The sequence below is a fragment of the Calonectris borealis genome, chromosome 6, assembly GCF_964195595.1.
Source record: "Calonectris borealis chromosome 6, bCalBor7.hap1.2, whole genome shotgun sequence".
Taxonomy (NCBI): domain Eukaryota; kingdom Metazoa; phylum Chordata; class Aves; order Procellariiformes; family Procellariidae; genus Calonectris; species Calonectris borealis.
In genome coordinates, this window is record NC_134317.1 from 7,370,544 (window position 1) to 7,393,987 (window position 23,444).

The following is a 23,444-nucleotide window of genomic DNA, read 5'->3' on the forward strand; positions in this document are numbered from 1 at the left end:
GGATGACTGACACAAATCACACCACCAGCATTTGAAAAAGCACAGCCACAAATCAGCTGGAAATCATGCAACATATTTGCATTCAAAGATAAAGAAAATTAATCAAAGTACATTTGAGTTTACCTAGATTCAAGCCCACAACCTTCCAGCTTTCCAGCTTTAGATATTTCCCCCCGTATTTTAGCACAATATGCCTGACTAAGACACAGATATTTACGCAAATGTAGCTACTACAAGAATTGCTTATAGACTTTTGAGTTTCCGTGTTCCTTGGTTTTTGGGCCATATGTTTGCTATGATCTTGAATGAATTAAAACTGTTAAAGTGTGACTAAGCAAAGAAAGCTCTTCCTTTTCAGCAACTTACCCTAAAATTAACCTAAAGCTGTTCTTCTGTTTCATTTGCAGACATCAATTTCAGTAGGGGATGCAAAGACAGTAAATTCACTTGAATTCATGATGGTGTCTGTCCTTAAATTGTCAGTGCACCAGTCCTAGAGCAGGTCACAATCTGCATTTTGTCTTTTTAAATGTTGCCAGTAGGAGACATCAAATATTTGGCATGGTACCAGCTGCTGCAAGGTAAGGCTTGATGGAGGTAACTACATCCACTCCACCTGGCTCGTAAACAGCCAGTCTGCTCAAAGAGCACATCAATCTTCATGACTACAGAAAAAAAAGGGTCTCAAATCTATTGAACAAACCACACACCATTCTTCAGGATTCCTGAAACACTCATAATAGTCATCAGTCTTGCTACTACACTGCAATATGCTCCTTCCACTACAGCTGCAAAATGAGAAGTAAGGATCCTATCTAATTGCTAGAAGGCTCCGCACGTTGCCTTTTAGGATTCATGTTTCTAACAGTCAGGAAAACATACCGGTTTGGGATCAACAGCTCCAGTGACGGGGTATGGTGGGGTACACTCACGAACTAAGAGGAGGAATGAGCAATGTGGTGCAGAAGGCTGAGCCCCACGACAGCAGTTGAACCTGCAGGCTTAGAAGAGCTGGTACCTGTTTAATTTTATTAATTGTATGTGCAAGTGTGTCGAGCAGCTGGATAATTTTACCATTCCCTACAAAATAACTCCAAATCTTACAGCTGTGAAGTTGTCTCACCTCCAGTTTGCATTCACATGAATAATGTGCATGTATTAATCACACCCTCCTCAGGCAAAACTCCCATTGCAAGCTCTGTCCTGCTAATGCTGGCAGCTCACAAATTTGACCATAGCAGTACATGTCTTTTTGAACCTCAGTGATTTAAGAAGCCGAGACAAAACAGTTCCTAATCCATCGACCGAGCTATTAACTTTTAGCTATACATCGTTCTCTCATTTACTGCGTATCACTAGAAGCGCACTCGCCACCCGCCCCTCTCAGTAAATCAAAGCCCTCACGGGTACGCCCTGCGTACAGGCGGATCTGGGAAAAAGCATCACTGAAGAAAAACTGATTTTTGTTACTCCATGTGTTAAGGTCAGGTTAAAGACAGGTGCATTTCCACTTGAAAACAAGTATTTTAATTTTACAAACAAAACTGCTTCTTTTAGTTTCTAAAAGTTTCAGTTTCTAAAATAATGAATGATCACAATCTAAGATTATGCTACTCTTACAGGAGAAACAAAATCTAGATGTACCATTAGACACCGTGTCACTGGACACAATGCGTCAGTGAGATTTAAGATCTTATTCTGATATGTCAGAAAGAACTTCTTTAAAACTTACTTTCAATAAATTGAACACAGTAAATCTTCCCTCTGAGAAATTAAACAGACGCTGCAAATTCATTCTATTTCATTAATCCATTACAAGATGAAAAATCAAGAATTCTCCCCAGGTAAGAACTGGGCTTTGCTGAGATTTATGTTAAAAGAGGACTTCTCAGAAAGCTGCGAGCTTCATGCCCTCAGCCAGGACTAAAACCAGACATCATCTCTACTTGCAGCCCCTGCCTTCTGGAGGATTCAAGCAGAGCCCTTGGGGATGCTCCTGCCTCTCGTGAGCTGTGCGCCCAGCGGAGCACCCACGGCAAGCTGCCTCTGCGGACAGCCGTTCTTAGGGACCACAGGACACATCGTGACTGACCTGGAAGTACAGGCGGGTAACTGAGCACACCATTATTAATGTTCTACCCCCAAAGAGTCTTCAGCTTCCGTAAGTGCAGAGCTTCACTGTCAAGCTCTGGCAGAACATAATATTGGATCTTAAAATAACACTGCTTTGATTACCTTACTTCCCTTTACTCTTCACTGGAATTCCAACAGGATTTCAGTGTCTGCTCTGTCAATAGAAATGTGTGAATAATGGATTTCTGTTTGGGCACTGAACCAAAAAAAAAAAGGGAAAGGGAAGAAAAAACTCTGTAACTCTGTATTAAGTAGACTGAAGAGAGATTAGGGGAGGATTTAGGAAAAAAGTAATTTCATGATAAGGTAAAATGTTTGTTGAATCTAAAAGGAATATTTTGTTTTTATATTAACACCCTCTTTTAAAAATATTTTTATTTTTCATTTTGTTTCAGACTTGGTCTAGTTCATTTACCAAAAAAGCAAACATTAAACATTTAATCTTAAAAAAAAAAAAAAAAAAAGGTGAAAGAAAACATTTTGACTCTCTGAAATATTGTTCTCCAGTTTTACAAATAAAACTGTCAAATGGAACAGAAATTTGGAAATACATGTATTTCATCCCAAACATGTACTTTTTCAGTGAACTTATTAACACTTAAAAGCAAAATCCCTCTTGTCGTCTTGGCAAGTGCTACGTTCTAGATACAGACCGCCTAGAACCAAAGAGATCGCACAGAAAAATAAAACAAAACTGTTGCGCTGAAATTACTCTTACCAGTATTGCCAGAACAGCACCAGAAACGGTATAAAGGTTTTCTGCTAGAAAGCAAAAGGAGCAACAGGCCTAAAAGTTTGGTCAACACCCTTATTCTGTGGGTTTCTTCTATTCATCACCCCCTGCAAACATGCCCTGGGGTTTGGTTTTGGTTTTTTGGTTTTGGGGTTTTTTTTGGGGGGGGGTTGCAGGGGAGGCGGGAAGAGGTTGGTTTTTTTAATGTTAGTACCAGGAAAAAAAGGAAAACAAAAAACACAGGTGTAATCATCCGTCGTAACACTGCTGAAATGAGGATGATTGATTTCTTACTCCACAACAATTTCTGTTCCTGACTGCTCTTTGCTGCCGCCCGTGCAGCCCCGTGCCCGGCCGGGCGGAGAGCGAGTGAGCCTGGGCGCAGGCGGTGGGTGCTGCCCCCCGGCTCGGATAACTCTTGCGGCTTGAAGCCAGCAGCTTATTCCACTGAGAATTCTTAAAGAAAACATCTTGCCACCATAACAGCTATGACAGCAGGATTGCAGCATGTTTTATTTCTAAGCTACCATCTTGGCAGATTGTCTGTAGCAGGGTGGTTCACCCCTTACAGCCGGGAGTCCCAGCACCTGCCAGATATTATTCATTTATCAGGTACGGCTGGGAAGGGTGCACAGAAACCTCCAAAGTGCCTGGGAACACCTAGGTGAGGCAGAAGATGCTACAGAAGGTGGCTTTGTGACAGGTCCCAGGAATAGCCATTTGGGTGCTACAGGAGAAGGGCGACAGCAATGTTCCGGGCATCTCTGGACTCTGGGTTCGGCACTGCATCTCCCTATCGCTGCGTGAACAGTGCATGAATAAGGAACCGATAGATTATTTGGCACTGTTATAAATACTGTCCTCAAAAGGAAGACAACCCCCCAATTTTAACTCCCACAAAGCAAAGAAACCCTGATAGCCAAGCTGACAGTACAGAAAGGCAAATACTCAGCAGCTGTTGAGCTGTGATTAAATTTGTTAACTAGGAGTAGAGTAAAACCACCTGAATCCAGCAAAAGCACATTACTTTTGCATTAAACCCTGTTGCCAAACCTGATAATTTCTGATTAAAACAATGAAGCCTTTGGGTATAAATTATTTCAAATTTTTTATTATTTAGACACCATGCTGTTCACTATACAGAGACTATCACGTCTTTGTGACTAATAGTTCTGGTAGGAATCAGAACAAGCAGGAGCAAATTAATAAATGATGACATGGGAATTACAACAAAATAGATTGATGACTTGTGGGTATGATTCTGAATAACAACATTTTACGGTCTATTCAAGAGCATTGCTAATAGGTGAGATTTAGTTTACAGTATTGTCAGAAACATTTATAAAATGCTTGAAAAATTAATTGTTACTTTTATGAGCCATACTCGTTATTTCATTAATTTATTGTTGTCGTTCCTTTTACATATGTTCTCAGGTTGTACTCTTCACCATAATAACTGCTCTGTTCACAAGCTGTAATGTGCATTTCTAAAAACCACAGTTTGGTTCAACATCTGCCGTATTTGAATCTATTTTTCTATTATTAATACATATCTATATTAAAATAGATATGGAATACAAAAATAAAAAGGGTTCCCAAATTCCTGCATCAGACTGAAACCAACAACATTTATATGTTAAATCCAGTTAAATCCAAAATTCTTAGCATCTAAATCAAAAGACTGGGAAACTACTATGAAGGGGCACCAACCCCTGTTAGGACTGAACTTTTACCTGCTGACCCTGAGACAAGTCCTGCTGCCTAATGTTATCTGCAGTTTTCTGCACACTCTACAACATTGAATTCCCTTTGTCTCACCATATTCAAAGTGCTTGTAACCGATCACAAAGACATAAGAAGCAGAGTACCCAAAAGATGATTTTGGTCATTGTCTTCAAAAAATGAGACGCAATACAATTTGGCTCCTGTCCAATTGCATTTTCAAATGAGAAAGTTTCGACCGTGTTCATGGTTTCGTATCTACTGAGCAGCAACATTTAAGGAGAGCAAGTGAACTGGAAAGTTTTCAAAGAGTTATTTTCATCTGGTCAATGCACAGTAATGTTTGTCGGTTCTAATCAAGACTGCCCCAATTCAAACGTCAATTACTTGCAACTGTCTGATCAAGAATACATTACAAACAGGAGATTATTCAATTCCTTGTTGAACAACCTAAAACAACAACTCTGAGAAAAATCACAAATAATTCTTGGGTTCTCTGTGAATATAAAAAAAGAGTTTTCAGATAAATTCCTTGATGTGAATTATAGATCCATGTACCCAATGATACACTTACACAATCTGATTTTTAGTATCATCATCCGTTTTCCTGTACTACTCCTTTGGCTTCACAGACTTCCCCAAAGTATCCGTTGTCCTTCACTAGCTAAATAAAAAACACTTTGCTGAAAAATTTTGTTTGGAAGAAGCATGCAATATAGATCTTTTCCCATTCTATGCATTACTTCATTGCATTTCTACACATTATTTAAATTCATTTGATTTATTACATACTGTCTTCTGATGCTACAGAAGAGGCGCACTTGAGGGATATGGACCAGACACTAGGCGTTTCTCACAACCTTCATGTGCATGTTTGGTAACTTATTAACAGAGATTAGAGACACTACTAGGTGGGAACAGACAGACACCTAACAATGACAAAGTAATGAGATGATTACGGTCTTCTCATTCCTCCTCATCTATGCTCACTGCTGCAAATCACAAACCACAGACTCCAGTTACTCCATGAAAAAACGCTGCACGTAGTGTGTGCCCTCTGGGGGCCACTTCATTACGGACCCCCTGCATTAACCTATTTAAGAAACAAAAAGTCATTTCTGTACCTCTAGACCGAGTGGAAGAGTGCTACATCACTGAAATTCATACAAGCCCTTACAAAGAGACATTGCTTTGGCAAGGAAGTCTTCAGAGAAACCCTGCAAACCAGAGTTAGACCCATGTGTGGCTAGCTCCTGACCTGTTCAAGCTCCAGCTCAAGCTTGTTACCTGGGCCAGTACCACAAAATCTTCTCACCAGAAAGGACGGCTTTTTAAAATGGAAAGAAAGGACACTACAAGGGGCTCCAAAGGTGAGGGTTCAGTTGGATAAAGAGGTTAGTTAGCCACTGCTCCCTGCTCACCTCCCGGACAGGCTCCTCCCAACCCTCTCTCACAGCATGGGCTGCCACCATGAGCATGCAAGAGCCGTGGCATGGGAGAAAGACACTGGGGTGACCAGAGGTGGGACAGAGAAGGGCTAACGCCTTGTTAACTTCATTCACTGTCAATACATATCAGAGACAAAGATGCACCTCCCTTGCTGGAGGGAAGTTTAGGCCAACGGGAGAGAGGACTGAAAAACACGGCCAGTTCCCTTCTGCTGCAGTCAACGTAATTAAAGCTCATTTTTGGCAAGGGAAAAAACAGACTCCTCATGAAAAAGGCCTCAGGTCTCCGAGCCGTGGAGAGCAGTATGCAACAGTCCAGCATTACGCAGCAGGGCACGGGTTCAGCCACGCTGTGGATGGAGGGAGAGGAGGAGAAGGGCAAGGGCAAGAAGCCGTGATGCCAAGCTCTTCTGGAGTATGGCTGACACAAACGGGACTGACAGATCGGCTACTTCTAACTTCTAAAGAGAAGTGAACTAACACACTGCAGCAAGAAGAGGAGAACATCATGCCAAAAAGTCTGGTATTTATATGACAGTGAAGACGTCTTGCAGGCAGGGATACACAGAAGACCCAAAGTACCCTAATCAACATATTCCAGGCTCAAATGAACTGTTGTTGAGATGATGATACATTGGATTTTGTCATTTAACAGGGTCCAAAAAAATGTATTTTTTTATTCCTTTAGGCATTCAGTGGGAATACTGAGCAACAATGCCAGGCACGGAGGACAGAATGACTGGATAAAAGACTGGATTTTAGGATATGGAGCTGAATTCTACAAAAAATGCTTCAGTAAATGAAAATACCAGCACATAATACAGCCACCCTAAATGCTTTCCAGCAGAGCAGTTACTTGCACAAAATTTTGAACTGTGTAATGCTATGTATTAGTGTAAGCCTTATGCTATTTTATCCGTAATTGATATGTCTCACAGTTTCACATGACTCCCTACTGGCTTCCCACTACCAAATGACCAACTATTCCAGGCAAAACACTTTATGCAACTCTGCCGTTTACTCCAGCTTTTACCCAAGAAAATACACCACTTATTGCAATGGGAATCTAGTAAAGAGAACATTACAGAAGGAAAAAAGGTTATAAACAAAGCAACTAATAGTACTGGATTGACAGAAGAAGAAACAAATTGGCTTTTTGGACTCCACCAGTCCTATCCTACTGCATGAAAAATTCAGAAAAGTTTAAAACTAGTATTAACCAGTGCTTCTAATCTGCCTAGTGATCTGGATACTTCCTTGTGAAACGTTCTCAATTAGAAGTGGACAACGATCGCATCTAGTGACAATGTTTGCCTCGGGGTGGCAGGGCAGGAAGAATGTCCCTTTTTTTTTTTTTTTTTTTTTTTTTTTTTTTTTTTTTTGCAACTAGAATATGCACAGAGTAATTGAAGTGAAAAAGGGTACTGTGAAACTTCCAATATCTTGTTGAACAATTAAGTGAAGAAGAGACACTTCAGAGGCATGGCTAAGGATCACAGCCACAGAGTACAGTTTGATCAGAGATCCATGAGCATCTGCCACGTTATATGCTTTTCTTCCGAATCGCAAGTTGGAGCATAAAAATGGATGTTGGCATCGTTTTAACAGTGTGAAGTACACGGTGCTCCTTAGCAATACAAGACTCCATCTGCACACATCACTGCAGGACTGGACCTACAGTTATGATCACACGTTGGAAGAGATCACTCAGACAAAATTCAGAGGCAGCTCTTTGCTCTCCACTATATTCTGGCTATGTCATTTTATAACTGTTGAAGATTTTTTTTTTGCCCCATTTTCACAAACTTACAAGAAAAGCACATGTATTTTCAATGTATTTCAGGAGGATCTGTGCTCTTCAGACAAAGCAGCCATCATTTCATTCTGTCGGATTCTAATGCCTCATAGACGACACACTATTTTTAACCACTTGCCAATTAACCCCTCTTGTTATCAACTTGAAATGGTTTCCTGTGATTGTCTCAGCACCATGTAAAAGAAGAATTCTCCATTTCAGATATAATACCAGGCTCTAAAGTTCCACAATTTTGCCACTTTTGAGATGATAGCACAATCTCACTGTGACTAAGGACTGCAAAATCGTGCTCCATGTAATTGAATCTAAAGATCTGACAACACTGACCTTATCAAGAAATGAAACTTTTGGCTGAGGTTCAAACCATGCACAAGAAATAAGCTCTTCCTGGTTGTTTGTAAACGTCATATAAAAATGTACTTATTCATTATCAACAACTTGTAAACTGGATACACTGCAGGTCTCAAACTGTTGCCAAGTAAAGTATTCCTTAGTACGAGCATTTCATTTGCATCTAATTCTTATATTAATTTTGGCAGCACAACGAAGCATGCCTTCTCATGACTGTTAGAGGGTTATCGTAATGAGATAAACATTCAGACCGCACGCTAAAAACTGAGGATAGAAGAAATGCTAGGGGCCAGATTAATTTTGTGAATGCCCATAGTGCTGCTGGCCTCAGTGACAGCCCTACTTCAGTACAAGATGCACAAAAAAAAAGATTCTAGGGAGAACCAGGCCATTGGTATCCCACTGTTGTGATAAGGCCAGCAGTGACAACACAGGGCCTGTACTGGTGAGCCATCTCCTTTAGGATAAAATAGAATAGAAGGTTCTAAGCAAAATCCACGATAATATCAGCACTAGGCTTTTGTGAGCATCGCGGTCAATGCAAAAATACGAAAGTTTCATAGAAATTCAGTAAGCAGCTATTGTAAATAATCGCAATTGCTCTGCAGCAGAATGCCATTTTAAAAGGAGGCACGAAAAACCATGGGGCTTTTAAGACGATACCATTACGTACCTTTCCTGTTCTTGCATTCAGCTTTCAGGATGCGGTTTCCAGGTCCACATTTTCCACGGTGAGTCACACATATTCCTTCTGAAACAATCCACTCATAACATACTGGGTCTTCACAAGGAATAGATTCAGTTAAATGCGGACAACCTGCCAGGGTGCCTACGGGATCTACGATCACTTGCCTTTGTCTCATTCTAAAGCCTGGAAAAAAGAGGAACTGAATTAATTGGACAACTGCAAAAAATATTTATACCAATAATCTAGTAGCAAGAGGACTATATAGGGCATATGGAATTGGGGGATATAAAGACAAACAAGAGTACAACACTTACAAACTGAATTGATTGGGACAGCACTTGGCTGTACGTGCCCACAGCCCAGGCACGCAAAATCTAATAGTGCATAAAGAATTCCAATAACCCATATTTTTCACATCTCTTTTTCCTTTTCATCAACATTAGATAGAAAGACACATGTCCAAATATAGGAATTTGCCACTGATGCAATAAAAACATTAAGATAAAAAGAGAGAAACAATTAAAGAATTGAAGATATAAAGGACATCTATATTCTGCCTGGGAATCCACTAACGAAAAGACTTGTTTTGAGATACAGCAGAGCAGTTTACTAAGAAATTAGTGTTCTACCTTTTGAAGGTGTAAGGATTTCTGATACATAATGCGTATCAGGTCTCTTTGAAATGACATCCTATTAAATTGGAAGATTCAAATGTAAAGTGGAAGAAAAAGGTTACAGAAATAACGAAAGAATTGATTACATAATCTACCTCCTTCTGAATAAAACCAAAAGTCATGTTGCTATGTAAAATGCAGAACTAATACGCAAGTATCTTTCAGCATGTTTTGTTATGCAAATGACACAGAATTCTAAGAAAGGCAGAAAAAAAATACATGGTGGTCTTTCCTACAACAGTCTCAGACAAGGGGCAAATATACAGCATTAGTGAGAGCCACAGGGAAATGCCTTGGCCATGAAACAGAGGAGAAAATGAAAAATAAAACATTCCAGAGAATACAACAGATCAAACTTCCACCATTCTCAAACCAGCAAAAAGAAATCATTCAAAACAATTTAAAAATGAAATGGTTTTCCAAATCTTTATACTTTATAACACTATATTTTTATATCACTATCTTTTTTTTTTTTTTTTAATTTGAAAAATTCTGCCTGGCACAAATCACTTCAAAAACTTACGTTTTTTTCAGAAAAGTGTAATTTCCAAACAATAATATTCATTCCCTGACATGAACTCCAACACTCATCTTTTCAACTTATTTTGTGAATGAAGGAAATGCTCTGCAATGAATCTCAAAGTGTTGCAGCAACAAGCATGTACGCCGGGCAATTAAGATCCAGGGGGGTTTAAATTATATTTGCATACTCTTCTTCCAGGAATTTAAACCAAATCCAGAACAATGAGAACAATCTCTTAGGTGAGCCTAAACTCCAAGGTGGCAGGAGGAATACACCTCAGTCCTGATGCCCTTTAACCTCACCCAAGCATTGCCCCCAAATCCAAGCAGCAGGACTTGCGAGGAAGATCAGAGAGGGACAGCCTGGCACTACGGAGGTTTGCAGCTGCTAACCCAAGAAATCCTCCTTCTCTACAAGTTCAGTGCAGGATAAAAGGATCTGAACCAGGCTGAAAATTTTTTTTTTTTCCCCTTCTCCCAAGAATAACTGCAAAAAGCTTTTAAAGGTCATATTCCACTCCTGTACGCACATCTAAGAGCTTCATCCTATGTTAGATTAATTTAAAAAAAAATACATTAAGCTCCCAATGTAGAACTTGACACCACTGCTTTTGCAATCTTATCATAACATTCCATTACTCGCTTTAGATCCCCCATTGCTGCAAGCCATTACCTCTTCTTCCCTGGGGGTCCTGGCAGTTCTCGTGGAGGCAGGGGCCCCACACCGACCAGGCAGACACCACGCACTCGGACGGGCACGGCAGGTTACACAGCTGGGAGGCGGAGGGAGCAGGACCCAGGCATAGCTTCCCATCAACTGGTCTAGTAACTAAGAGGAAAAAAAAAGAAAGGAAAAAAGAAAAGCAGGGATATAACTTTGCCCTGACCAACACACAGAGCTCCTAAGTTTACTGCTGGCCTTAGCTTTCCCGAATGCACCAAAAACCAGTACTTTTTTAGGATCTTACCTCCCAGAGCAAAAAGTTAATCCTCTGTTCAGCAGGGCATGTAAAGTTTTATCTCAATCATACATATTCAGCAGGCCGATTAAGACTATGCTTAATGGTAAAGGGGTGCTTTAATAATAAATTCAGTGCTGATTTTCTACAATGCTGGAACAACAAACTGGAATCTAATCCCCCGCATTTATGGCCATGGAGACCTCTTTACACCGTACTGAAGAGAAAGATGTATAAGAAGGAAATCCAAAAAGCTCACGCTGCAACCGGGAGGCAGGCGGAGGCAGGTGACAAAAGCCTGAGTGCGGGAGAATCTCCCCATACCCGTCCCCGTCAGGGGCAGCGCCGCCTCTAGATTAGAGATGCAGGATCCAGACCTTTGAATTTTCTTCATCTACTTTCAATAAAATTGAGCAGAGCTCTCGGTTTCTTCTACACAGCCGTATGCAGAAAGTGTCCTTCCTGCCTGGGAGGAGAGACGTTTACTTGAATTGCCTGCACCCAAGGCAGGCACAGATCTCCAAACCTCTTCATCTACGAGATAAGCCAAAGTAACTCTGCCAAAGTACCAGTTTTGTTGATGCTGACAATAAATTTGGAAAGCTGATTCTCTTTGTATTTTCATTTATCATAAGAGATTTCCAGTTTCAATTAACTTCTCTCATCCTTTTATTCGGGGCAGAGGGAGGAAGGAAAAGAAAGGGAAAGACTCTTAAATCTACCTTGTGAGTCATTATATGATATTGCATTTTAATTACATTATGGGCTGAATTTGGCTGTCTCTTTAGATAAATCAATATCAAAGCAGTCTTTCAAAAGGCAAAGGCTTGTTTGACTTTACTCTGCCATGGTACTACCAAGACTTCATTAATTTTTATAGCTACTGAGTTTGCTTTATCCTCATTTTTATGTTTAATGTCTATTTTATTTTGCTTCCATGCATGGAATTGACTTGAAAAGAATTTATAAAAATATGCCCAATATATGAGTAATCTTTTCTTTTTCTGAGATTTTACTATTTTCTTTAAAATGAATCATTTGAAGAAAAACGCAACTGAGATTTCAGTGCTCAAAATCCCAATAAATTTTGATTTGCACATCCTGAAGCTGACTTAAGACCAGTATCAGTGCTTATGATTCCAGCTCATCAGAATAACAGGATTAAACAACAGATGTGATTTAATTCTAAGCTGAAAGATAATATGTTAGTAAAAAAAGACCATTTTCTGAATGATTTCTGAGACACTGTAAGGCCTTTGACATGTTCATTTAGAGATTACAACAAGATGGCATAAATCCAATTCACCTGAATGCTAACATAAACAGACCTTTTCTAAAGACCTTGCAAGTGAAGTGACAGACAGAATGAGATAAATATTAAGAGTTTTAAGGATAAGAGTATTTATTTTACCAAGAAGTCTCACGCCTGGCTTAGCCTGCCTTTCAGCATCAAGCGTTGCAAAACTGTATCATTTTTGGACAGTTCACTTGAAGAAATGAAAGGAAATAAATTTGAGTGCATATGGCCAACCCGAGGAATAAAGTCCAGTCCTACTCTGCTCTAATTCAAGGCGTCGTCGTTAGCAATGGCGCTTTCCCCCTCACTGATTTTTAGATTGTTTCTATATTGCTATTTAACTATCTAAATGTGGAAGTCACTAGATAAAGCGGGTTGGTTCTCCTGCCTTGAAAACTAACCAGCTACCACCAGTGGTGCCGAGGGTGTTTTAAATTGAGTTTGGATAAAAGAAAAACAAGAAAAATTGATTACAAAAAGTTAAAGGCTAAGCCTACCAGCCATCTCAGACTCATGGAAGACTCCTTCCTATTCTGGAGGAAAACCCTGCCTTCCTCTCCCTGCCAACCACCTTCATGCTCCTCTTCCTCCCTCGGGCTGATGCCCTATTTAATTCTAGCACTGAGAGCTCCTTTCCCAGGACCAACATCCTGCTTGTCACTAGAACAAGACTGCTTGTTTACCCGCTTCATTAAGTAATTCTATATATTCTGTAAAACGTAAATCAGAAACTACACAGACTATTCTAATCAAATATCCAAATATATTCTAGGTCTGTGCCAGACCACTCTCACTCTACACTGACGACAATCCTCCAGTGAAAGTCTTCAGGAATAAGACAAGAACAAAAAGAAACAAGCTGCATTAATAAATGCATATACAATAACATCCTTTTCCAAAACCAGGCGCGTATAAAGAGCCACATTTTCCAGCACGATAGCCAGAGTGACTGGATGGAGCAGCGGGGTCCTCTATAAAAGAGTTTCATCCCTTCCTCAGCCATTAGATTGACAACTCCGATTGCCATCAGTTGATTTCCATCAGTTTTATTTTAAAACTTGATGTGATTTTTCTATTGCTGTTCTTTCATACTCTAATAAATACCTCTTTTTTTTTTTTTTTTAAATTAACTATAAGGAGGGTTTTTTCTGTGAATCTTTTAAATGCCAAAATTCTCACATATGCCACCCTCCAAAAAGGCACGGATAGCTTGGCTGGGGATGCCCTGTTCAGGGAAAAAAACTCACATTATGCCTATGATAAATGAACTCAGCTGCTAGGACTCTCTTTATGTGCCAGACAGCCTTCTGATTTTGCTCAATAATTGACTTTGTAATGACATTTTCCTACATTCATATAGAAAAAGTGCTTTTTGTGTAATTATTTTCCTTGGAAAAATATTAGGCACTTTTTGGGGGGAAAGGGAAAGGCAGAAGCCAGGGAGGAGAAGAGTGAGAGGGGGAAGCAATATCTCTGGTTCAAGTAGCAGCTTATTTATTAAGCTTGTTCGTACCTTTTAAAATCCTGTGTTCTTCCCAATCTATAGAACAAACTTGAAAAAGCAATCAAGTACTAATCTGGGAGCCTCTGAAACATTACACATTTCTATAGCTGTTATATTGGATCTATCCTTTATAAATGCAACTACAGCTGTTCCCAGCACCAGTGTCTGCTTCAAGTTTAAATTTTACTATTTGCTGTTATTTTCAGGTTATTGCTACCAGCAGGAGATAATAAATTGGGTTCTAAAGTATCTTGTTTCCCTATATATTTTTACGGAGGTAGTGATTTGGAGGAAGAGTAGAAGAGGAAATCAGCTCTGATATGATTATTTCCATAATGTAATTTTAAACCAATAAATAAATTATCTGTGAATATAGTCATACAGACACATACTTGCAGACATACATACCAACACTATGTTAAAAAGCATTCATGGCCAGACAGAGAAATGTGTAGGACGGCGTTTTGGTTGCAGTGATTCCTTTCAAATTTAGTTTTTCAACTCCTCAGGAGGTAAATAACACTTTTTTTCCTTGACCTTAACTTCATTTCCCTTTTACAATGAAAAAACAAGTATTTCTGGTATTAACACCTAAATGAGACATTTCTAAACGTCACTAACATATCTGGAATACAAGTAAAGGGTATCAGGACTGCCTCTTATATACTGGTGCAGCCATATTTTAGCTAATATTCAATTCTCAAGGCAATAAATCCAAATGTTTACCATATATTTTGGCAAAACTAAGCCCAATTAATGATTGCCAGGGTACAGGAAAGGGGTGGCATATTTTGTAAAGGTTCTTACTGCCTTTGCCAGGACTTATAAACTAAAGACACTTGGATCAATACGAAGGGAAATTACTTGAGAAAATCACAAAGGAATGAGTTGTGTTACAAAAACACCTACACGTGTATAACATAATAGGGATAAACCAGCACAACATTTGTAACTAATTTCTCTAACCTGAAAGACTTGCTTTTATAGCAAAAACAAAAGATTAGACAAAGGAGAAGTGGCGAATGTAATTTAACTAGCCTGGAAACAGCGCCAACCGTAGTCCAGTGCATCCCTCCCTTAAAGAGCCTAATGCACCCCATGCCTGACGGAAAGGGTGCCTTTACGCTTTTCAGAAGAATCAATTAGTTTTGAAGCCACAAGGCACAAAGTTGAAGTCCTATTTTCAATTAAAATCTATTTAATAGACAAGAAACAAAGTATGAATAGAAGGCTAATCACAGCATGAAAGAAGGTTAATAGCGGATTGCCAAGAGCAACAACGGTTTAATGTATTTCAGAACAATAAAGATCCTCGCAATTTTATTAAAGTGACACAGACTATTAGCACTCCACGGAATAAAAAGTTTCCCTGTGTCCATGCCCTCTGCTGTACAACGGGATCTTGATCCCAACTGGGATATTGTGTTGTTTCACTACAGCAGAATTTGTAGAGATTATCGACAGAAACCGCAGATCTGGCGAAAATTCAGAGTCAACGTGGGGCTTCCCACCAGCAGTCCCACGACTGAGCAGGCCAGAGGTGAGAAGTCATTGAGAGTGTCCAGGAAAAGAAGCGCAGGCAACAGGGATGCTGGGATGCCAGCGAAGGCAACGATGGGAAGGAAAAAGGGATTCTCCAGCATGTTCGAGCCTTGGCTGTTATCCAGAAAAGGCCACCAGATGCTGGAAATCACTGGGACAGACCGCTGGAGAGGGTGAGAGAAGCCACAAGGAAAACAGGGAAGAAAACGCAAAGGTGGGATATACTTCATGAAAGCCTTGTAAGAGCGTGAACTTTGCCCATCGCTAGGTTTAGCGTTCATTCAACAGGAAGGAGCACCAAGGAACAGAAATCTGTTACGTGAACGCCACACCACTGCAGGAGACCTGGTACCATGAGAGAAGCACCACTATGGATATGTCTATGATACTGGGACGTGGTACAGGTGGCCCAAAGCTAAGCTAGTCCGCTCATGGCATGGCCATGGCAGCTTGGATCCTGAAAGCAGCAGGGCTGCTCCATGCAGAGCCAAACTGGCCCAACTTCACGAGCTTGATTTATCTCGAACGTCTCCTGTTCCAGTACCAGCCTGGGCACCATTGGCTTCGTTATCTCTCCCCAGTGTCCCAGTTTGTGGTCTAGCCTTGCACATACAAATCCTTTTATTTTTTCATCTGAATCAACATTATTGTTTGACACAATGCAGCTCCCTGTCCTCATAACAACAACGGGACAAAATTACTTGGAACAAACCGTCACTGTTTTGAATAAAATTAATCCAGTTCCAGTGGCAGGAAATAATGGCAAAAATACAAATGCAATTAAAAACTTAGCTTTCAAAGATAAAACCCTGAACTAAAACCTAGTGTCTCATGTGAACTGACCGGGCAGCGTATTATTTGCTGCATACCAAAGCCAGCTATATAAATGGAAGTATTTATAAAGGGATAAATATTTCATCGTCATATCAAATAGCTTGTTGACAAAAAAAGGCATATTCTTTATAAGGCACTTTTTAGAAGGCACACTTCTTTCACTGTCAAAGTCTTTTTATACACTATTCTCTTCATTTTACTTTAATTAGTTTCTAGACATGAAAGAACCGAAAATATTACACCTCTAAAAGACATTAGGGAAAATGTTTTTTTCCCTAATGGATTCAAACTAAAATTTTTGAAATACACATTCAAACACTACTGTCAAGCACCGCAACGATCTGAGTAAAATCATTTCCTCTCTTGCTTCTAAAGGGTTTCCCCCCGAAGAAGCCAGCTGTTACATATTTATTTTTCCATTATGTGAGTTGTATCTTGTAAATTCTGCTCAGCATTTGGTGAGCTTACAGATCAATAACTCGGCAGCCCAGCAATATAAATCTAATCCAGACTTGCCTGAATATATTTTACACTTCAGAGGTGTATTTCTTGTCTTTTCAAGCCAGTTCGGTCATCCCAATGATAAATAACTAGTTTGGGATGAGAGGGATCCTTAGGGGGGGGTTCTTCCACCTGAGAACATGGTTTCTGTGATTTAGGTCAACTAAGCCCCAGGCTGGATGCTCCTGTTGCTGTACCACAAGCCAGTTGAACAAAGCTTTTTTCACACCACTGCTGACCATCAGTTCTCTCGCCCCTATAGTCCTAGTCACGTTTTCTTATTACTAATATATTCTAACCTATTCCTTTTCAATTTCATAAACTAGACAAGGACAACAGGATTTAAACATCAAAGTCCCTAAATTCTAATTTCCGTAGAGTAAATCAATCTTTTCATTCCTGCAGCTTCACCAGCATAAATTTGAAAAAACCCAGTGTGCATTTAATATAGGACTCGTACCCCACACAGGGTTCATATTCAATCCAACAGTGCATATCCCGCACCAACTCCTACGGGCAGCTTATCTCCATCAACGCAGTCTTTTCCCAATAAATATGCAGGATGGTAACAGCCATAAAAGACAACAACCTGCACAACCAACTTACTGTTTCTAAACAGTCAGACCTGGTGGCTCACAAGACAGCTAGCACCCAAGGGGATGGTGGCACGTTCAAATAGGACTCTTAGTTGGTATTTTTCTCTTCCTGAAACTACTTCCATAGTTTATTGAACAGATGCCACATGTACCAATTTGAAACGTGAATCCCCCAGAAGACATGCGTTGGAAGATCATGATTCAGAGGAGAACAAAGAACTTGCAGGGTAAAAAATGTGGCACCCTCATTAGGAAACAGCGTACAGAGCAAAGAAGGCAAAACCGCATATTTTAGAGCTAAAAAAGACAAAAGGGCAGAAAGAAAGGGATGAGACTAAGTATAGAATAATACAAGATATGAACGAAAGGAGTCCTCAAATTCATCTCTGTGCCACTCCAAAGAGGCACTAATTTCTGGAAAATTAAATACAGTGCCGAAACGTCTCCCATATGGAATTAAGAATAGCCTGAAAAGTTCACTCATCAGATAAGAAAGGATTAGGCATTTTTGTCTATCAGAAGTAGGGAGAAAGCTCAATATTTTGCAGAAAACAAGAAAGGATAAAGGCCATAAAATTATCATTTTGCAACTTGTATAAGTAGGACTTAGATGAAAGTGCAGGGGAACACTTTCACTTTCAGACCATTTGGGGATTCTGTCAGTAAAGCTGCCTGTAAGACAAAAATACATAAGGGAATACACACAGGGATGGATCAGAACGTAACCATTAGACCTGAAAAGGTACTTGAGTATTTACTAAGTCTTGAATTGTAAACAGACTAAAGGAGTTTTTGCTGCTACAACTGGTGACACACAAGTTTATAAAAAAAATCTGATGTAAGATGAGCCAGGTGGAATTGCATCCTAAAAATAAAGCAGAAATGGGTATAGGCTGGTGAACTACAGTGGAATAAGTAAGCCAAGAAATTATGTCTACTAACAGGTGAGGGCTGAATATCTCTCAAAGGAAAGAAGGGTATAAAAGTAATAAAGACTTCTGTAAGAAATAGTTTTGCAGGGTAACACTAAAAGGTATCTAAGAATAACGAAGACATAACTACCTCACATACCTGCTATTGAAATCCAAGATCAAATAAAAATAAATATATGGAGACAAATATGATGGAGACACTCATTAAGCAAAAAAATTGTAAGCAAAACTTTAGCACCTTGTACAGCTATGTGGATTTTCACATGGAAAATAACAAAGATTAAGAAGATAGGAAACTGCAATCATTTGCTGGTGAGATGGTAATAAGAGATACATTTTATTAGCCAAGTTTACTGTGCTGGATAAACAATAAAGAAGATTCAAGGAAGAACAGCATTTCACAAAGGTCTTTTCACTCCTATAATTAAAACTTAAGCAGACAGGCTCCAAAAAACATTATAAGAAAATTCTGAAAGTGAGAGGTAAATTGGATCTCATTCAAACAAGTGAAAAAGAAAAAACGTCAAGATATATAAGGCACAAATTTTATGAAAGAATGACAGGGCAGGCAGATCCCTAGTTAGAAAGCTACAGAAAATATGGAGAGAACAGCAATCCCAGTCACTACGGACAATAGGTAACTAGCTCAGAGAAAAGAGGAGATGCTTCTGGAGAATTTTATAAAGGATGCCATCCCCCAGACTACTGATAAAGAGTTGTAGTCTCTAGATAAATCCAAAAAGTAAAATTTAATTAGAAAACAAAAGGATACTCCTTGGCTTTCAGGAGAGAAGGTAAAAAATTCCTGAGGAAGAAGATTAAATGTAGGTACCTCATATGTTTATTAACTGTCTGAACATAAACACAGACACCATCCCCAGACTCTAAGAGGAATTTTAATTCCCATATTATTGGACTTATTTATTGTGATTGAGAGGAGAGTTGTATTGCCAAACAAGGACAGAGATTTCATAAACTGATTATTGCATAATATTCTTCCATACTTCTACCAAATGTCTTTGTCGGTACACTGGGGATTGTTAATCAGTGATGTTCACCCAGATGAATTTAAATTTATTGTGGGAAAAATTTATTAGGGGAAAACACTTTTCAGATAACATTTTATAAAATCAACAGTCACAAAAATCTTATCTCAATCCAGAAAAGCCCCCTTACAAAAGAGAAGAAAATATATGTGTCCCATGTTAGCAGTGTCTGGCTTTGAAAATAAGCTGAGGATCTGCATTTCTGCTTTATTTAAAAGATCTTCCATATGAGTGAACAGATTTACTTTAAAAAAGAGGTATGAAGAAGGGTAACTACCACCGTGTCTACAGTTTGTTCCAGACACGGGACGTCCAGGCACAGGGATCAGGGAGTATCCAGAGATGAAGAGCAGAAAGGGCAGATCGGAGCTGTACCATAGGTACCCCACTTGCACATTCTATGCTACTTGTTGTGCAAAATTTTTCTCCTCCTTAAAAGCAACATCGTTTCAAACATGTAGATTTGCTGCTTCCATCTCTGGGTATCAAAAGAATAATGATAAACTTGAAGTATTAGATGACCACTTCTCTGTGAAAATTAAGCATTATAAATTTAAATGTGTTAAAATTCAATGAGATACTTAAAGGAAAAACACAAGGATCTGTTTAAAGCTAATTATGTTAAAGTTCAGTCTAAATTAACAAAAGCCTAACAACTGAATAGAGATGTGGATTCCTTGGACAGAATAGCTAACATTAAAAATAGCGCATCTCTTAATTTAGGTGCCTATACATTGGCTTTCCTACATATGCAGAAACACAGATATCTGAATCACACAACACTTGACACATTTACCAAGTGTTCCCGGCCAGCTTCGTCTAGATGTAAGAGTCTCAGAATGCAAGAATATTACAAAGGACTTCAAAGATTGGAAGACCTTCTGCCTCCAAATACTCATCACCCATGTTAAAAGTATGGATTTCCTCCTTAAGGCCTAAAAATATATAACTTCACTTGGATCAAGACAGGGATTTCTTAGTTAGGTCACGGTTAGGTGAAGGTTTTTCTCTTGGGGGAGAGAGATACAAAATCTTATCAATGCATTTCTGAAAGCAATACCTGAGTGAAAGTTTTCCATTTCCAGTATCTTCAAGTTGGAATTTTATAATCAAAATACAGAAAGATTTCAGCAGACTTAACCTTCTGCATAACTGATATATAGGGACTCAAGAAAACAGGGGCTCCATTTCTAAATATACATGTTTTAATAAAAGAAGAATTAGATAGGAAGACTAAGCAAATGAAAAATAGGAGAGACATCCTTGGGGGGTAAAAGAGCTTTGAGCGATATGTATAAATACATCACAGATGGTACCTGTCTCCAACTAGGATTCAACATATTTTATCCAAGAATGCTGCTGGGACAAAATCTTCTTTCACATATGTCATTGGGCCTAGGTCCAAATTCTCATTGGAAGTAACCAGAAGAATAACAACTGTGATGGATGGTAATATCCTATTAGACTCGCTTGTTTGATTCCTGAATGATCCCTTTAAGGACACTCAAGAGGTGAAGAAAGAAAAATGACTGTACTTTTGATGGTAGCAATTAGACTCTATATTTGCTTATACATAGAAGGATTAACTTACTCATCTTCTTTCCATCACTGAAAAAAATGGTACAATAAAATATGAGATGCCCTAGTGATGAATAAAAGTATTCTATCAGTTCAGATCACCAGAAGAGAGGCCAGGAAAGATGTCACTCCTTATTTATTGAAAGAACAAAAATTGATCAGCTAGTAAATGAGACACACTGAATATTACTGGATAGGGAGGGATAACAGGGAAGGCTTTCCCTCTTTCTATTTGCATGTGACTATGTTGACAGTAGATGCGGTTCTCACTTGCGAAGGACTACTGTAAATCTGCACTACTGCCTTGGAACGGCAGTAATAGTTTATACCTTGTACAACTGCTCTGCACGTTTGGTTTTTTTAGCTGCCTATATGAAATTTTTTTGTTTTTAAAAACAAAAGGGTTAGAACTGTAAAAACAAGGAAGAGTATCCCAGTATTTTCTTTTTCTTGAGGGGAAAGCTTGCAATTTTTAAGTTGAACAGAACTTTGAGCAAGGGGAAAACCTGCAGGTGACCACACACTGGATATATACCCCCAATGCTGATACAAATTATGTTGGTGTAAGGGTTTCGGATGCACTCCTCTAATCTTCTTGAGTAATTCAGAATACTGAAAAAGAATAAAGAAGTGTGAATGAAGTCAGTTAAAGCTTGCTGCTTTAACTTGCTGTACAGTGGCTGCACGGACCACGGAAGTGGTCAGAAGGATGAAGACCATCAAGAAATGCTACACACCTCTCATCAACAGCACTTTTCTTACTCTGAAAGTCATGTGCATCGCATACTTGGGCAGAACAACAGAGAGGGGTTTGTGTTGGGAGAGCAAGGCAGTGACAGATGTTTGGGAGAGGTGAAGCAGCAACTATGCATGAACAGAGCCGGGAATAAAACGGGTCTGGTTTTCTGTAATCTCAGGGTCCGTGTGGGATGCTAGGACACACCGGGCGTCCAGAAAACATTTGCTTTGCCTTTGTAAGTAAATAAATCTAAGATATGATATTGTGTTCTTATTATCTTACATCTCTGCTCAAAAACAGTCTGCAAGAGCACTACATAGAGTAAATAAAACAGCCTAAGATGAATTATTCATCATGCATCTGTATCTACTCATTATTCTTCTAAAAGAAAAATAACTCACTTCCAGAGTCCAAAACCGTCTGTCTGCTCAGAAGTTGCGACAATATTATTTTTGCCTTCCCCTTCAAATCACAAGAAAGATTGTGTATCAATCTGAAGCAGAGGCTAAAGCCATATCCAGAATGTAGTGTGACATCCTCTAAACCAGGACTAAAACCACAGATAAATGGATTCAGCTACCAAGGGAATGGGCTACCTGATATACGAGAGAGGAAGAAAACTCAGCTCCAAGCAAAATTTAGCTCCTTTGTCCTTTGAAACCCTCCCATACAAGTACACCTACGGAACTGGCATTAGCTCACCCTGGAAGGTTGTGGCTCCTGCCAGTTCCTCACGAGCCTGAGGACCATGCCCTCCTGCTCCCTCTGACGCTGAGTAACACCTCCCGATGTAAGCATGGGTACAAAGAGGGCATTAGCTAGCCAAAGTCTACTAATGACTGCATGTTATCTTTTTTCTTCCTCCCCTGTTTCTCTTACTCGGATCTCCTTGGGCCAGACAATTCAGAATGACCCTATGTACGTACCTTCCTTCAGTCGGTGCACCCCCATTTCTACGGCGATTTGGACGCAGTAGACCTCCCGGGTTTGTATGCCACCTCCACAAAGGCCTACGTGCTTGTGATGGCGAGGGTCCTGCTGGTCAAGGAGGAGGGACACTTGGCAAGCTTTCCATTCAGAAGTCCTCCAGGCAAACCTTTGGAAATAAAAGAGACCAGGTAAAAGAAGTTTTTGAAAAGACCATGAGTGAGGAAGTGGTACTTCATTAGATGACAAAATACAATTGGTTTGATTTTTATAGCAGCACTTCCCAGTTCAAAACAGGGAATGTTTTGAAACATTTTGAATATTAAATTTACAAAGGTTAAGTATTTGTTATTTGTCTGGAGTATTTGTGTAAAATTTTTCACATAGCGCTAATCTCCAAAGCGTTCTGAAACACTAAATCATCCTGACAAACCATTGAGCAGGGTGCAAAGAAGGAACAAAGATTAAGAGGTTCGATTAAGCGCGAAAACTAGTCTTCAAACATGTGGCTGAAACCACTAAGCCACCTCTCTCTGCCAAGAGCTGAACGCCTCGCTCTGAAATGTATTTAATAGCTAAAACCCTACATACGTCAACGGAGCTCCAAGCACCGGGCGGCTTTTTACAGGTGACAGCTTTATAAACGCCTAGAGCACTACCTATTTCTTCAAGGGATTGGCTAAAGTAACTCAGTTCTCTCATTTCAGTTTCCAGAAGTTGTGATACACAGCAAGCTCTAGATAAAAATATTTTCATTCTATATTCAGTTCACACCTAAAGAGCATTAATGGTTTTCAAGGAAGGATAACGTTCTTGGGCACAGATATGTGAATGCTGTACAGACAATCATCATTGGTATGTATCAGCTTAAATGCCAGGAAGAACTTCTTAAAACTATAGGG

The 23,444-nt window shown here is 39.5% G+C and overlaps 1 protein-coding gene across 1 annotated transcript in view; it reads right to left on the reverse strand.

The window, feature by feature from the left end:
* The window catches only part of THSD7B (thrombospondin type 1 domain containing 7B), a 271,437-nt gene that overhangs the window by 172,485 nt on the left and 75,508 nt on the right, over positions 1 to 23,444 (reverse strand). Inside the window, exons 4-6 of the mRNA XM_075152722.1 lie at positions 22,542 to 22,711; positions 10,761 to 10,916; positions 8,877 to 9,074 (exon numbers count right to left, since the gene is read on the reverse strand). Coding sequence (XP_075008823.1) covers positions 8,877 to 9,074; positions 10,761 to 10,916; positions 22,542 to 22,711 — 524 coding nt within the window. The remainder of the gene's footprint in view (positions 1 to 8,876; positions 9,075 to 10,760; positions 10,917 to 22,541; positions 22,712 to 23,444) is intronic.